The sequence below is a fragment of the Aptenodytes forsteri genome, unplaced genomic scaffold (genome assembly GCF_000699145.1).
Source record: "Aptenodytes forsteri isolate BGI_AS27 unplaced genomic scaffold, ASM69914v1 Scaffold119, whole genome shotgun sequence".
NCBI lineage: Eukaryota > Metazoa > Chordata > Aves > Sphenisciformes > Spheniscidae > Aptenodytes > Aptenodytes forsteri.
This window is the reverse complement of record NW_008796165.1, coordinates 1,693,991-1,706,405: the sequence shown is the minus strand read 5'-3', so window position 1 is coordinate 1,706,405 and position 12,415 is coordinate 1,693,991. Positions and strand designations below refer to the sequence as shown.

The window sequence follows — 12,415 nt, the reverse complement described above, 5'->3', positions numbered from 1 at the left end:
TAGTGATTTTTTCCAGTTTAAAAAAAAAAAAAAAAATCAATGGATCCATGAGGGTAAATACCCAGAATGAAGGCAATAGGGGGTATAAATGCTTTAAGTCTGACTATATTTTAAAATTCCGACTGAATGTGATGTTTGGAAAGTTTTCTGCTTTGCCGGGTAAGTGCTTTTAAAAGGCCTACTGTTTAAGTGAGGCTATTTAAATCTGTAACAGGATTTTTTTTTTAACTCTGCTGCCTTTTTGATCTTTTTTTTCTGAGCCAAGTTTTAAACATTTGTTTGGATAATGATTCATTTGTGTTTGTAAATGCATTGTTTTCTCCTAGTTAAAAGGTAGTGGCCATATCAAGTTCTTCCTACGTGGTTCTATGAACCTTAACCTCTGAGTGGCAAACTGAAACAAAGTGCTAACATTTCATGATGCCTGCATGTGGCTATACAGCTCTACTTGTTTCCTTATTTGTAGTTGGCTCTTTTAAAGTAGTAAAGACTACTACTACAGACTTTGTTCTGAGAGTTTGCTGTGGCCTGAGCTAGCAGCATTTCAAACAGTAAACTGTAAAAGAAAACTGGCAGTAGCAGTGAATACAGTTTAACCAGTCACTGTTGCGTTAAGTAATTAAGAAGTACCAGTATTGTTGCCAGCCAATGCACCTATGTCCCAGACCTTTCCAGCTGCTTCCTGACTGCCTGCGTCTTGTCATCTTTCCACAGTGAGCTGCTGTTCCCCTTTTGTTCTGTTCCATCTCCAGTCATACCTTTTACTCTCAAGTTCTTGTAGTTGCCAGATTATCTTCTATTTTACTTTTCTTCCTTTCACTGTTGAACTTTTGTTACTGATCTTTTGGCTCCACTGACTTGAGAAGGAACAGCGTTCACCAAGAAATTCAATTTTGTGTGAATGGTGCACTCCCATTTCTCCTGCTAGATGTATAATTTGACACCCCCAAAGGTTTTAGAGGAAGCACCACATGTTTCATGGGCATCTATCGCCAGCCTCATGCTAAACCGGAGAAGTTTCTTTATTCTTTTCTCTTTTTCTCTCTACTGTCCCATTCCTATTTGTTGGTTTTTTTTTTTAATGTGGTTTATTGGTAAAAATGGATGGAGAATTGTTGCTGGAGGCACTGAACTTAAAAATCTTTTACTCAAGAAATTCAGCTGGCTTTAAGAAACTAAGTTGTATGAAATGAAAATAGCAATCAAAAATATTTCCTGGTGTAAAGGTAGCACAGCAGAGTGAAGAACCTGAGAGTGTTGCAACAAAATTTTGGATGGACAAGATAAAATAGGATAGATGAGTGAATAGCAAGGGGTGCCATGAAATGTGAATTTATTAGTAACTGCTGAGCTTTCTGGAAGTAAGGAAAGACTAGACATTTTAAATGGTATTATCTATTAATTAAAGCTGCTTTTGGACAGACAGTCTGGTGTAAAGAATAATGCCAGAAGCTACGCCTCAGCAAACTGAAAGACACTGAGGTACTCAAATACCATTTGTAGGTGTTACCTGTCTAGGAAAGTTTCTGTGACCTAGCTATGCTGAAGCCTATAGGCAGTGTGATACCTGAATGCCTTCGGAAACAGGTACTATCACAGCGATCTCTGCCCTGTAGTGACTGAGGTGGAAAATAGTAGGGGGGGGGTGAGGGGAAGAGCTCAGTGTAGAGAGCATTTGGCTAACTGTTGCAGAAGTGAATACATTTAATATGATATCTGAGTTTATTGCAGTGTAGGCAAGGGTATGGATTCTTGGATAAGTTCCTACTTAAGTGTTTTAGTACAGTTCAGGATGAGCTGTACTTGTAATCTGTCACTTCTCCTTTTGACTCCGCATGGTTACAGCGCCTCATTTCCTCTTTGTATCACATCTCGCAGGACCAGCTGAGTTTAGCTTCTGCTGGAGAATCCTTTCCAGGATCTGTGATTGACTGCCAAGAGTGACAGAGCGAAGCTTGTATAAAACACAGTATTTGTTGGACAGACACTGACAAAAACTTCTGTGCAGACCTGGATCATGAGTAGGGTAGGATGGGGACAGAACAAGTCAGGTATAGCTTCAAAGGGCACACTCCTTCACTCCTATGATGTTTGCTAGGCACCTATGAAGGAGGGAGCCGTAACAGCAGCTTTCTGAGGCTGTTCCTGTACTCATCTTTTCTTGTATAGGTATTTTATTCTTCATTCATCTTCCTGGGTGAATATGTATCTCGGTCATCCCTTTCGAACCTGACATTCAGCCTGCATTTCTGCCTGCCTCTGTGACTTTTACCATGACCAGCATTTCTTCTTTTCCTGGTCCAAACTGAACGTTCTTTCCACAGCGAGGAGGAGTGAAGGTGGCTTCTAGCAATGGATTGCCTGTATCATTAATATGAGCGCTGTTTGAGGTAGATGACATCGTTCTTGACTTTTAACTTGATTTCTTCAACAGGGTTTCAACAAGAAAGTGCAGAGCTAAAAAAAAAAAAAAAAGATGCAATTCTTAACTAACAACACAACCCATCCACAGTCAAGTGTATGTTTCTACTTGCATAAATAATACAAATACCTTCCCCCATTTTTTCTATAGAGGATGAAGTAGGAGAAGTGGCTAGAAAAAGTGTTTGTGTATGGTCTTGGCCATTTAGGATTACTACTCCACTGTGACTGTTGGGAACTGTGGCAGGGAATGTTAAGTTCCCTGTAAGGGTGAAAGTGCTAAGTGCAGCCTGTATGATAAATAAATGAGCACTGACCAAAGGACAATGTGGGTCTGTTAAGGCATTTGGTGGTGGTGTGCTCCTGTGAGAGCACATGGTAGGGCTTTAAAGTATTCAAAGTAGCTAATCGGGCACTGCGAACGCGGATGTTAAAGTCCAACTGTAGCAGGGCTATTTCTTGATTAGATGGGAAGGGAATGGTAAACCACAGAAGCTATATGGACTTTTGGTTTGTGTACTCATAATTTGCACTTCTGATTATTTTGTTTGCTTTGGAAGGTAAAGTATGGTGGGGCTGGTGAGGTAAGTTGAATGCTCAGCGGGTGTGTCTGTCAAGAGCCCGTGGAGGTTGAGGTTTCTTTCGTGGTAAAAGGAATTTTGCTTCATAAGGGGAATATAGGAAAAGGGAGACCTTCCTGGTAGCACCAAGGGCAGAAATGCAGCTCCCTCTGTCTCCTCGAGCAACAAGAGTTCAGCTGCTGAGCTTGTGTCTGGGCTGTTGTTCCACGGGCCTTGCCTCTTCATGCTAAACAGTTAAGTGTACTGTGAGGCTGTGCTGCATTAAACTTTCATAGAAGTATTTGATTTAAACCTGTTCGATTTGAACTTTTACGAAAAAGTACTGAAAAATAAGCCACTATGCTGAAACTTAGGTTTCTGAATAAAAGTGACCTTATTAGAAGAAAAAATCTGAAGTGTATATTAGGAGGTTAGAGAAAAGGGTGAGCTTGTGAAATCCTCATCGCCAAACTGTTCAAAGTTTTAGAGTATATGCTTATCTGTTGAAACAAATTGTTCACAATCTTGCCTACAGATTGAAGAGTTTAAATGAACAAACTTAACACTCCCTACAAACCACCTCCTCCCAACCCTATGGCAACAATTGTTTGCTTGCTGTTCCCCTAAGCAGTGCTTAAATTTCACACCCATATTACGTGTGATGCTTGCTGTGTTAGTGATCTGTTTTTCAAATACTTTTAAGCTGTATGGAAGAACTTACACTGTAATCCTTGTGCGCTCTCGGTTTAAAAAAAGAAAAATAAACCACTGAATGCTTATTTTGTAGTACTTTGAATGTATTTGGGGACGCAAATTTGCATACCTGATAGAGTACCAAAAGCACACTAGAACTTGGAGGACTTGGTTACTCTTTCTGTTGCTGCAGCTAGTCAAGGCTCCCATGTTTTCCCCAGGGAGGATAAAGAGAGTAAGGTACCTAGAAAATGCGTTGGTGATTTCTTGATATAATGACGCCTACGTATATAGGGAAATATGTCGGTGGGTGTTACATCGTGCTCAGAAGAATTCCCATTTCCCCACCTTTTAAATAGAGAAAGTGATTATGATCTCCTTTGTAAGTTATCTGAGATCTACTGATTTTAAAAGCACTTCTAATAGCTTCTGAGTATATCATCTATCAATCAACTTATTTTTGAGTTTTTCTCAAGGTGTAAGCTTAATATGGAAGATGAGAATGTAATTAATATATAGGATATGCAATATGGTACTGCATGTATACTTTATATAACACATAGCGTAACCCTCTTTTTCTTAGCTAATACAGTTTCTTTATATAACACACAGTGTAACCCTGTTTTTATTGGCTAATGTAGTCTCTCCCTATTGAAAATACCGATGCAGGGAATAATCTGTTAGTAATCTTATCTGACAAATCTATTTTATAAAGTTGTGCATAAGCCCCCAGTCCCTGCCAGCCGAATGGAATTTCCTTGTTCTGTGTGCCGCACAAGATAACGCTCTCAGTGAAGGAGGTATCCTAGATACTTCGTGACTGATGTAACAGTTACGATTTATAATATCTTGCTAAAGTTGGCATGAAATGTCACAGCACTGGTATGCTGAGTTAAGGACCAAATGCGTATGAAGGTTGAGGGTAAGAAGAGAGAGAAAAGACTTAACAATGAAAATTGCACATTGAATTTTTTTCTTACTTCATTTCTGGGTAAGAAAATTACTATCAAAAATAAACCAAACTTTGAGTGAATGGAAGGTGTACTATAATAGCTGTTGTTTAAATGTTTAAGTATATAAGCTGCTATTAGGTACCTATATTAAACTTATGTAAAATCTATGAAAAAATATCATTTTTGAATTGACAGGTCTCAGCCATGTACAAATAAAGCTGTGCTGTAACTGATAGATGGTGTAACTGTATATTATCCTGGGTGGGTACATCTTTAGTACATTACTCTTTGCATATATCTGTTCTGAGAAAAAGCAGTTGTTCACTAAAGAGGATAAAGAATGATTTAAGTTTTATTTTTGACTGGCTGATGCTCTCTCAGCCTTGTGGTTAACACAGAACTGACTCAGAAAATTCTGCAGACTTATAGGCTATAGTAGGAATGCCATCCAGATGAAGGTCTAAAAAGAGAAACTCTGGATCGAGTTTCTAAATATCACATTTCTGCTCTGTTGCCAATTTTATCTATTCAAAGGTGTGACAGGACTTACTAGATGATTGTCTGTTTGACAAGGTCAGATGAAAGATGCTGATGTCTAAAATGTAAAGACAGTGCTTGTCGTTCGTTGTAAGAACAAGAACTGAGTTGCAGTTGTAAACTGGCCAAGTTGTTATGTAGCTTGAGAGAGAGCTGAAAATGTATACGTGAACTTATATATAGTCTGTTTGAACTGAACCTTCTTGGTTAAAAAAAAAAGCTGATTATTAGAGATTATCACTTATTACTTATAATTATTATTATTACTTACAAAATAAAATCCAATTTTCTACTTAAAACCAGCTGAATTTCTCTAGGTGATGTTACTGCTTGAGTATTGGTTAACTGAACAACTTTGCATTACCTGAGAGAATAAAACTAATGTCTGTTAAGGGTGTGCTGTTACGAGACTTACTGGTAAAGGAAAGCGTTAGATTGTAGTGGATGTTTGATGGATTATATGACATAAGCAATTAGCCTTTGAAGTAGGGCTGTTTTGTTGGTTTTTTTTTTTAAAAAAAAGCAAAACAACTAAACAAGACCCCCCTCATCAAGAAACACCATCTCACTACTAAACTTTCATTTTTTAAAACCAAACCCCCCATAGTTATAGAATCTAAGTTCTAGAAAGCTTCAGAAACTTAAATGCTCTCTATGAAATACATTAGGAAAAGTATTCACCCCTCATTTGACCGGGAATAGTTTGAATAGGTTGTTGTTTTAATTTTTCTACTGTCATCCAGTGATGCCAGAAGGAAAGAAAAGGCATTTGAAGTGTTCTGGGGCGGAAAACCCTGTAACTTTTACAAGCATAGTGAGGGAAGGCAGAAGGGGACCCTGCATTTCCAGCGAAGCACTGGGGGGTTCGGCAGGCCGTGGGCACAGGTCTGTGCCTGGGTTTTGGGGCAGCTCTGGCCTGGCCCGCTGCTCCCCGGGGACTGCCGCTAGAGCGGTAGCAAAGATGAAAGACACTGAGCGACATCCTGCTGCTGTTTTTCTCAAATGCTAGGCTGGCTTCCCACTGTGTACGTCTTTTCATGTGTTAGCACTGCTTTTTCCACTTCCTAATTTGGAGCTGGTGTGGGGAGTGGGCTGCAAGGGGGCCCAAGGTGCGCTCTGAAGGAAAATAATGTCCAGCAGATACAGGCAGGGGGTAGAAAAGTATCTACTTTTATCTCTTGTCCTGTCAGAGCCATGTGCGTCCTGCGGGCAGCAGAGCCTTTGTCTGATGGTTTGCAGCTGTGGCTTTGCCACCTGTGCTGCTGGAGGGCCAAATGGGGTGGCAAGTCTCCTCCTCGTCCCCTGCTTCCAGTTGCACGTGAAAGACGGTCTTTAGGGGCACTCTTTGCCTCAGTGAAGTAGATTTTAGGGATTCTCCAAGTTTCTCCTGGAGCACAGAGTTTCTCTCTTTCGGCTGCTGCCCTGTGCTCTCCGGTGCTGCCCAGGAGGGGGCTGTGTGGGGTCTCCCTCACTCCTCTCCGGCTACAGCTTGGAAAGGAGTTGGGCAGGTGAAGTTACTCTTACTGTGAGGGGGAGCATTGTGTTTGTTTTTTTTTCTTTTTTGGCTAGGCTGTTCAGTATAGCCTGTACTCGAAAAGCAGAAAGCCCAAAGCCTGCCCAGACTGGCCAAATTCCTCTATGCAGCGCCGTGGTGGGCAAAAGCATTGTCTCTGTCCCCGAGCAGTACAGCTGGGTTAGTCTCATCCTGCCTATGCCCAGGACAATAAACCTCCCTGTTAAAGAACCACTAGCATAAGTGTAGGGAGAAAAAGGAATACCTAACACGCAGTGCTGAAGGGAAATCCCTCAGAAAGGCTGATTTATGAAGAAAAAAATTGCCCTTTTTCTTAAGCCTTCCTTTTACTAAGCTGGAACAGAGATGACCCCCACTTACGCTGGAGGAAGGGTAGGAAATTAAGCAAGCTTGTTGGAGAGGACATGCTCTGAGCTAATGGTGGAACACGTGGGGCAATATAAAACATTTCATGCTCTCTCCTGACATTTTTGTTTTGATGAGCTCCCATTTTTCCCATGAAACTGCTTTCAAACAGTTATATTTTGAAGCAGTCCCTTGTCATGTTTTAATCCTGTGGAATTTGAGGTGGATGAACGATGAAGCAAAAGATGGTGGTGGCTCTTCGGTTTGCTCACGCTAACCTCTGGAACAAGCTGTTCTGCTCTAGCTCAAGATGCCTGTATCAGAGTTGGTGTGCTGGGACAGGCTGTGAGAGGCTGCTCACACAGGTACGTCTCTCTCCTTTGCTCCCTGCCAGCTCTTATCTGCAGAGTTTGAGCTGCTGATGCCTCCTGTCATGTGTGTGGATGGAGACTATCACCTCTCCTGGGGCAGCTGGAGAAGGAGACTTATCATCATTTCAGCTATGGATCTGTCAGAGGCCATAACTACGCTCTCCTTTTATCTTCCTATCAAGCTCACCAAACCTAATATACTGTTAAATTTAATGTATATGCTTTCCTCCTGCACAGATCATGTTTTGTACTTTGAACACTCATAAAGCTGATATGGACAAGCTCTTAGGTGCACAAATTGGCCTTGAAGATTTCATATTTGCTCACATAAAAGGACAACGAAAAGAAGTGGAAATTCTTAAAACTCATGATGTGCTTGGGCTTACCATTACAGACAATGGAACTGGCTGTGCGTTTATAAAGGTAAATTTAATTACCAGTGAAATACTTTGTTCTATAGAAGCTTCTGTTACTATAACAGTTTAATTATTGTTTTAATGATACTTTAGAACTATAAAATCTTTTATTATCATATATACGGTAAGTAAAAAATAAAGTTGCTTTTCTTCAGGTACATAATTCAAAATTAATTCAGCTATTTCTGTACTGCATGTCATTCAAAATTAGTTCATTTGTTCATTGCTTCTGTAATGCGTATCAGCTTTACAATGTGACCATTGTATTTTCCGACCTACCCTGAGGTGGTAGGTGTTAGATACTGCTTGCATCTGCCCCCTCCTTTTTTTAAGTGATTTTCTGATGTCATTGATTAGGTGCTTATAGAACGTCTGTCACTCATGTGAATAATAAGATCATGTTCTTTCAGTCTTTATGAATGTTCACAGGGCAGAAACCTTTATATACTGTATAAGAATAGGTGCAAGTACAGTGCTTTTTCAGCTTTCCAATATTGTTGCCTTAGATAGGTAGGATGAATTAAAAGGTGCTAAGGATATGGATTAACACAGTTTACCACAATTAACTTGAGTAGCAACTATGGGCAGTAACATGTACAATATATTAATAATAATTGCTTTCCTCCTCCACTTCTATATGACCTCCAGATAGTATGTTCTGAGACAAGTAGAGCTGAGGAAACGGTGCTACCCTTCTTGCTAGACTAGGTAATAGGAACCTTAATCACATTTTCTGCCTTTTTTAGATGCTTTGCTCTAATCTACTCCAATTATCCATTATTAGTGAGGCATTGGCAATTATCTTCGATTACTGCTGTCTCGATCGCTGTTCTCATTGCTATTGTAAACAGAGCTTCTTGTATGGAGAGGTTGTACTCTATTCATTCCTTAGCTACCATGGATATAAAACAAGACGTGGTTTAGAAATAAGTTTGCTTGTCTTTGTTGTGGAAAAATGTGATTGAGATCATGCTTGACAAAGTCAAGACGCAGTGGACGTTTCAGTAAGCAGTTTGGCAAAATCATAGCCTCAGTTTTATGTTTATAGACACAGAACTCTGAATTTCTAGCGGTAGCATCCATGCAGCCTGTAACATTAAGTCACGCTGCTGCTTATGTGGCATTTTAAAAGAAGGCATTGAAAGCAGTGCTTCAGTGATTAAAGTTCACGTGCAGTACTGTATGGAGTGTTACTCTCTCTGTGCTTGGTTGGTAATATGGGGAGAGAGAACACCTGTTACATAGGCTACTGCATAATTGGAGCAGACTGGAAAACCCTCACCACATTAGCAAGACAAGCTGTAATTTCCAGTAAACTGTATAAAACTTGTCTGAACAAATACATCATTGTCCTTGTACTGGTCTAATAATAAGCAGTATAATGAATATGGTGCAGTCTTCGTGGGAATGCATCAGTTTAAAGGAGTTTCTAGGAGCTTACTTTGTTGCTGTTGCCTATTTAGCTAATGGATTTTTTAAAACAGCGTAGAAAATACATATACAAAAGTAAAAGCTGCATCTGTTTTATACCTGGTTGTCTCGGTAAATGACTAAGCAGAGACTGTCTCTACTTTAAAGTTTGGTAGAATTCCTTCTGTTTATATATTTGCTTTCCTTGAAAATTTGTTACTATGTTCCATTATTAATTAATGATTAATACTAAATTTACCTGTCTTTGGGTTGTTGAAAGCTATTATGGGCTGTAGTGATTTTATTGCACTTTGTATAACAGGGCAGTTTCTAGGCCATAAATGGCAGTTTCTGGCCATAAACTGGCCAGATTTTAAACCTGACACTCTGAACTGCAGTTTTTTTGTTGCTGTGACATACGATGTTGTTTTGCCTTATTAAGAACAAAACCTGGTGTCATGCTACTTTTCACCAATTTGTTTTCTGGGTACGTAGCCAGATGGGAAGATGTAATATGGACTCAAATTAGCCATTCAAAGAATAACAGCAGAACTTGAAGCTTGACTGACTGGTATATAAGGAGACATTATAGGATGGGGTGGCGCAATTAATTTTAGGCATTGCATAGGAAATATAGATCCTACCTTCTAAATGGACTGTAGAGCACTTGAAATATAGGCATATCAATTGCATCTTAATTACTGTGACAATGTAGCTTGACTGTCTCTGGTCAGTTAACTTGGAGTGGTGATTAAAACTAAGTCATATGGAAAAAAAATGTTTGAAATGACACAAATAACATAGCCAGTGAATATTACTTAAACAGTTTTGGTGTTAGGATCCAAGTGAAGAAGAAAAGCTAAATGAAAATGAATTCAACATGTAGACTAAACAGTAATTGAAGTCTGGCGGGCATGCTTTTGAATCCTGGCACCTAGTAACAGAAACGCATTTGGGACCTGGTTTCTGGTGTGTGTACGATATCCCTCTCTTCATTCAAGAAGAAAAGCTAAATGAAAATGAATTCAACATGTAGACTAAACAGTAATTGAAGTCTGGCGGGCATGCTTTTGAATCCTGGCACCTAGTAACAGAAACGCATTTGGGACCTGGTTTCTGGTGTGTGTACGATACCCCTCTCTTCATTCGCTATGAGGCTTCTTTTTGGTTTTAATCTAGGTTAAAGAAAAAGGTGCTAGAAAGAGTTAAACTCAGCCTGAAGCTAAAAATTGTTGCAGTATATTATAGGACACTGAGCACTATCACACTTCCCACTGACTCTCTCAGATGGAGGCACATATGTGGGCTCAGATGTGCGCACATAAACTAGAAGCAGGTTTCTGAGATAGTTATGCAGTTAGCCTAGGTGTTATAGTAGTAGGTGGTAATACGTTTATCTCCCTTGTCTCACTGTTATCTCACTCAAAATTAGCCTGAACAACATCAGTCTTTATTGAAAAGTATGTTATTCAGGAAAATATTAGAATGAAATTCACATCTCTAAAAAATATAAGATATTCTACTATGTCATAGCTTTTCTATAAATAGCCATAGGATAATGGCTTACATGACTTAGGCACATGATAAACAAATATGACAGCATATAACAACAATAAACAGAATCACTGAAATTTTGTGTTCTTTAATTGACTTGATAAATCATAGAGATCTTTTAAAGATTTTTTTCTCACTTTTTAAATTCCACTTCACAAAAACTATAAATACTAATTTCTGTTACATTTTATGACCTTTAGACTATTTGTATCTGTATTCCATGAGATGGCATTTAGAAGAATTTCTTATTCTTTATTGTTATTTCAGAGGAAATACTTTAATATGCAGCTGTATAGCTCGATGAGGAAAATGGTGCAAGTTTTATGACTATAGATGGGTCTTATTAAGATTAGCCCTTTATAGTATGTCATTTTTTAGTATATCACGCACATTTTTTTATGTCCCTGGACCATACTTGAGAAAAGTTCTGTTCCTATGCTTGTCAAGCTATTAAATCAAAATAAAAACCCAAAACTCAATTAAGCATTCATGTCACTGACACGTTTGGGTTCAGTTTTAAAGCACAAAAATATTAGCTTATTCAGAAGCCTTAATTTCTAAAGTATGATTGCATTCTTTTTTTTTCTGTTGATTTTATATTCAATGCTTATTAAAATACTTTGTTTGAAAAATAATGCTTTCCAAAATACATTTTATGAAAATCTTATAGACAAAACACACTGCTGGTATAATAAGCTCAATGGTATTGATGTTGTTAACTGATATTCTTGAAACTCTGTGGTGTCACCTCTTTACCTTTTAAAGAAATGTTTCTAATTCTTTTTTTTATTTAAACAATAGCGAATCAAAGAAGGTAGCCTTATGGACCAAACCAAAATGATCTGCGTGGGTGATCACATAGAGACTATAAATGGAAAAAATGTGTCAGAGTGTCGGCATTATGAAGTTGCCAAAATGCTAAAAGATCTAGAGAAAGGTCAAATGTTTAAGCTGGAGTTGGTAGAGCCTATGAAAGCATTTGGTGAGTGACCTGACTGTCCACCTTGTTCCTGGATATTGAAATCCCAACATTGAATTGCATTGTAAGTTTGTTTTCAGATTGCAGCCAGGTGTCCACACAAGGTAACATAACTACTACAAGAAAGTACTATTTTTTTTTTCTTTGAAGTGGAAAATTTATGAATAGATTTTCTTCCATCTTGCTTTCTCCAGCAGTCATCCTGGTGTGGGCTACCTCAGCCTGAGTCTCAGTTGCTCGATTCCTTTGCCACTACATGATGATGCAAAATAAGTACAGGAATTGTTTCATAGATACAGTTTTAAAGCATGGCTCACTTCACTAATGTGCTGATCCTCCAACCTCCTCTCCTCTTTTCCTCTATTGATACATAATCCCTGTTCATCTGTGTGTCAGATTTTTCTATTTCTATACCCGTGGCTGGGGACTGCGCTCTCTAATGCAGAAGGATGCTGCAGAAAGCACTTGTCTGGGATTCCCTAGAGCACCTCCTCTGCTGCATGCCTGCCTGCTCTCCCTCTCCCCAACAGCGGGTATACTCAGAATTGGAAAGAAAGCAGTATGGCAAAGCTCTGTCTCTACCTACCACCTGCATGCTGTGAGAAAGTGATACTTATATAGGAGGAATGCATACCTACTGCT

At 39.0% G+C, this 12,415-nt stretch overlaps 1 protein-coding gene across 1 annotated transcript; it reads left to right on the top strand.

Annotated features, from left to right (window-relative positions):
* The first annotated feature begins 7,648 nt into the window (after nucleotides 1-7,648).
* LOC103905682 (PDZ domain-containing protein GIPC1) lies at nucleotides 7,649-11,784 on the top strand. Its single transcript, XM_009287433.2, has 2 exons — nucleotides 7,649-7,837; nucleotides 11,596-11,784. The coding sequence occupies exons 1-2, from the start codon at nucleotides 7,655-7,657 to the stop codon at nucleotides 11,782-11,784; spliced, it is 372 nt and encodes a 123-aa protein (XP_009285708.1). The 5' UTR covers nucleotides 7,649-7,654.
* Nucleotides 11,785-12,415: the final 631 nt, after the last annotated feature.

Excerpts from the sequence above, each read along its gene's own strand:
- LOC103905682 (XM_009287433.2), top strand. The coding sequence starts at position 7,655 with ATGTTTTGTACTTTGAACACTCATAAAGCTGATATGGACAAGCTCTTA. Across the intron at positions 7,838-11,595 it reads CTGGCTGTGCGTTTATAAAG|CGAATCAAAGAAGGTAGCCT; the intron begins GTAAATTTAATT and ends TTTAAACAATAG.